At 36.8% G+C, this 4,527-nt stretch overlaps 1 protein-coding gene across 1 annotated transcript; it reads right to left on the reverse strand.

The window, feature by feature from the left end:
* Positions 1-2,441: 2,441 nt before the first annotated feature.
* LOC130718193 (glutathione S-transferase F13) lies at positions 2,442-3,904 on the reverse strand. The gene is made up of 3 exons (XM_057568708.1): positions 3,595-3,904; positions 3,463-3,511; positions 2,442-3,043 (listed from the first exon to the last, which is right to left on the reverse strand). The coding sequence occupies exons 1-3, from the start codon at positions 3,739-3,741 to the stop codon at positions 2,568-2,570; spliced, it is 672 nt and encodes a 223-aa protein (XP_057424691.1). The 5' UTR covers positions 3,742-3,904; the 3' UTR covers positions 2,442-2,567.
* Positions 3,905-4,527: the final 623 nt, after the last annotated feature.

The raw sequence follows: 4,527 nt of genomic DNA on the forward strand, positions 1-4,527 counted from the left end.
AATCTTCATATTCAACATGTTCTCCCCATCTTCCACTGTAAAAAAAACATGTTCTTCATCTTCTTCAATTATTCCAGAAAAAATAAGAACAAATTCATCATTAACAAGCCACCAAAATATTCATTCTCCCTCCCTCACTCTTTCCCCTCCACTATAAGAATAAATTCATAAGAAAGTTTTGAACTTTTCCTGTGCCAAGATCCGCGTCCGGTTGGTCGGGTCACGGATATGAGCGGTCCACCGCCCCCATGGTCTCTGGCGAACTCCCATGATGTTGCTTCAGCGGTGAGAGGCGGTGGGTTTTCTGGGTCTCTTGAAACAGGTCGGGCAAGGTGTGGGTGACGAAGAAAGTGAAGGGGTTAGAAAATCTAACAAGGGAGGAAGATGCATGGGGATTTGGGTGGTTTCCCTCTTCATACTTCAAAGCTTGGATGGATTTTGTGGCGGTTCATTGTCGCCGGAAGAGTCAGAATTCGTGGCATTGTGGCCGGTGAGAATGACTCAATAGCTTTTTCCCGGTTTCGTGTTTTCCAGGCGGATTGGCATGGTGGGTCACCCTCAAAATTGGAACTTGCAGTGGATGGTTTCAGATGCTTGTACGGACATGGTAGTGAAAAGCATAAGAAAATGGAGAAGGTGAATATGATGGTGGGGTATTATATTTGAGTTAATTTTTATTTTTTTGGGTTTTTGGTTTGAATATGATGAAAATGATAGAGGAAGAAGATGAATATTCAACGTTTTCTGAATTTTTAATTTTTTAATTTATTTTTTGAGCTAAATTACTTACTTACCCTCACAATCGTTAAAATTTGGACAATATGGACGAGGGACTAAAAGTGCTGTCGTTCGACAACGTGAAGGACGCGTTTTGCTATTGTTTTACTTTAGGGACGATAACCACAAAAAGGGCAAACATGAGGGATCAAAAGTTCAATTAAGCCTTTTGAAATTGAATGAGCTATAGTTTTATGTCTCTCTCACATATGATTGATTAGGCGGGCCGCAGTTCATGGTACTTGTATTATATGTCATGTCAGAAGAAGTGTACACGCTTGGCAATGGCATTGCTTATTGAGGAAGGCATGCTCTAGTACACAAGTAGTTACAGTAGACCTGGATTTGAACAGAGAAAAGTACATGTTTTTACAGTAAAGATGATTTTACAATCACACTCACGAGTAGTTACAGTAGATCGTCATCGACCTTTGTCTATGGGTTTAGATTCTCCCAAAGTGTAAAAAAGCTTGAGAGTCACAAGTTTTAAGGCTTCACCATTAACTTTTATGTAAACAATAAATAAAAAAATTAAAAATTAAATTAAATAAATGGTAAAATAATAAAATTTGACACTCGTGGGGTTTTTTTACACTTAAAAGTATTCAAGTCCGGAACTATCGGAAGAATAGAAAAAAAAATACATAAATGATAAAAGTAATAGTTGATGTGATATGATAGAAAGAAGAATAAGAATAAAAAATGGGCTCAGTATATGAACTCAAATGAAAATAATAAGCTAAAAATGCAATCACTAGGGTATTCCTAAAGCGGATTGAGACGAGTTAGGGTTGAATTTCACTAGACCTTAAATATCAATCGAGCTCAATTTTTAAACCTGAACGACCACAAACCTGAAGAAACCTGATGAGGTGTGTATGCTTAACAAAGATTGAGTTAAAGAAGAAAGAATTCAAGTTGACTTGAAAAGACTGGTTGAATAAGAATTTTAAGTCCTGTAAAATAAATTATAAATGTTTCTCATTATATCAGAACACTAATTTTTAATCATATTATAAGTTTGTCCTAAACTTTGTATGGTACACCATTGTAATCTAATTATACAATAAGATACATTTCGAGTTAAGTGTTTGTGTGACAAGTTGTGCTTGTTTTTCATTCGCCTCTAATCCATTGGTCCAATTTTTTAAACCCGAACCTATACATAATTTTGAAGAAATTCATTGAAGTGTAGATTAAATCAACTTGGATCAAGATAGATCAAGAGACAAAATTGGGTCATGTACACCCCTATTAGTCACCATTGAGTTCCGCATACACAAGTCACTCAACAAAGCAATGAACTCAATGTTAGAATAATAATATAAAACATTCAACCGGACCTTACCAAAGCTTAAGCTTTCGGATTAATTTTTAATACATTGTAAGTAGACTTGTGCATTATTCAAACTTCAAGCCCAAAGTAGTTTCTTTACATGAGGAAACGTGTTAGAATAATAATATAAAATTATTTATCTAACTCTTAAGCAACAACTTAAATTTTTAGAATAATTAATTACCTAACACTCATAACGTTCAAAATGATAAGGTCCCAAACAAATTTTTCATTGAGTCGTCACTTCATATCTCGCGAATATTTGACAAGAACATCAAAATAAACCGCACTTCACTAGAAACAATAATGCAAAATGGACAATAGAACATTAAAAACAGATTTGCTTTCCTTATTCCAAAGAAACAAATTTCAAGAACATCACACTTCTAGGATTCTAGTCACTACTAAATACTGCAATTGAGTGGCGCACTAATTCAACCTCACACCATAACTCTCACTTCTGATTATTTTCTGATTTCTGACCAAAAGTCATTCCCCCCACAACTTTCTCAAAAGCAGGCCTAGAAGAAACATCCTCCCACCAAGCCTTAACATGGGGACGATCATTGATCAACTCAGCACAAGGTGTCTGCATAAAGTAGTGAGTTTCAGGGACATGGCTAAGATCAGCAAGACTGTAGAAATCCCCAGCAAGGTACTTTGTGCTGCTCAACTTAGCCTCATACACATCGAGCACACTCTTCAGCTTCTCAACGTTGGTGTCAATCACTGACTTGTTGGGTTCTTGGCCTCGGAATGGAGCCACGAAGTGTTCATAGATGATGGGTGACACTGCTGGATCGTAGTAGTGAGACTCTACCTCTGTCCACATTTTGACCAGTGCTGCTTCTTTTGGGTCCTTGTGACGAATCAGATCAGGTCCTGCTTCCTTGAATTTCTCAGCTACGTATGCGGTTATGGCTCTGGATTCTGTTGTTCACAGCAAGTCAGCAACATAAATATATCGTTAAATAGGTAAGAAAACAGAACACATTGCACCATTGCAATTAGTCACTAATTAACTCATTATCACTCAATCTCACAATCTGAGTTGTCTCATCAAAATCCATCAGTCAGTTCATATTATCATATGTTGCATTAAGATCAAACGTTAGCTATAAATGGCAGACCAAGTAATGGGCATAGAGTAATTAACTCAAGTAAGGGGCATAGAGTAATTAACTCAACAGAGTTAGAAATTGGACATGCATTTTTGGTCTGGAGTGGCTATGCTTGATAAATTTGAAAACTTGCATCATAGTATGTTCTCTGAGAAAAAGGGGTTATGCAGTGCAGAGTGCAAAACAGTGTACAAAACTGAAAAAGAAGTGTGAGAAGCATATATATACCAAAGAGAGTGAGATCATCATCTTCAAGTACTGGAATCAAACCAAAGGGCTGCACAAACAACCAAAAAGAAGTTAGCAGGGGTGAGAGCAATGAAGATGGACAGAGTAACATTAAGATGCGGACGTGCTTACATTTTTTGAGAGAAAAGGAGGCAGTTTATGCTCTGCAGCGAACACATTGACAGGAACAAACTCAAAATCCACCTCTTTCTCATGGAGACAGATCATGGCACGAGTAGTGTTTGTGGACAAGGCCAGACCATAGAGCTTCAGCGCCATTTTGTTTTTCAGACTCAGAATAAGGGATCCTTGCTATGACCAAAGATGTTAAAACAGTGAGTGAGTGTAGTAAGTGTTGCATTGGGTACCCATTTGTTTTGATTTGACTATGGAGAGGCTTGAATTTGTCGTTTATCCATGCTTAGCCAAAATTTCAGCCCTGATGTTTTGCATGAAATCAAGGTGAAAAATTTGGGTCTCAGATATGGACATGTTGCTGTCAGATGCGGTCCCCAAATCAGTTTTCACTGTCACTGCTATAAAATAGTGTTTCAATGGAGCTATTTTATGAGAATTAGGGAGTTCTATTTAAAAAAAAAAAACTAGCTTTAAAAACACTCGCTCACATTGAGGGTTGAACATCTGGAGAGTGGAATAAACAACGAATGATCTAAAAATGGAAAGTCTCCACAACAAACAAATGAATCTATGATAGACTCTGATGTCATATGAGAATTAGAGATGTATAACTCAACCCAAAAGCTAGCTTAAGAGTTGAGGGTTGTTCCACCCTTTATAAACAACTATTTGGTCATATCTCTAATTAATGTGAGACTTCTAACATATTTTATATCCATAAATGTATATGTAATCATTAAAATTGTTTCGCTGGAGTTTTACAAGGGATGGATTGGATTCGAGATATCAAATGAGTTAGGCTCAGCTCCAAACCAATCCATAAACCTGAGCGGGTGAGGTTGTAAACTTAATCGTCCATCTAATTATAAAATTTATCTTCTTCCATTTAATTTCATCCAATGCATCCTTGCAAAACAACTATACCGT

Source organism: Lotus japonicus, chromosome 5 (genome assembly GCF_012489685.1).
Source record: "Lotus japonicus ecotype B-129 chromosome 5, LjGifu_v1.2".
Classification (NCBI taxonomy): Eukaryota; Viridiplantae; Streptophyta; class Magnoliopsida; order Fabales; family Fabaceae; genus Lotus; species Lotus japonicus.

Bases quoted from the DNA above. Each gene is read 5' to 3' on its own strand.
- LOC130718193 (XM_057568708.1), bottom strand. From the start codon at position 3,741: ATGGCGCTGAAGCTCTATGGTCTGGCCTTGTCCACAAACACTACTCGT. The intron at 3,512-3,594 runs GTAAGCACGTCC...TTGTTTGTGCAG, and splicing joins CTCCTTTTCTCTCAAAAAAT to CCCTTTGGTTTGATTCCAGT. The intron at 3,044-3,462 runs GTATATATATGC...TGTGAACAACAG, and splicing joins TGATGATCTCACTCTCTTTG to AATCCAGAGCCATAACCGCA.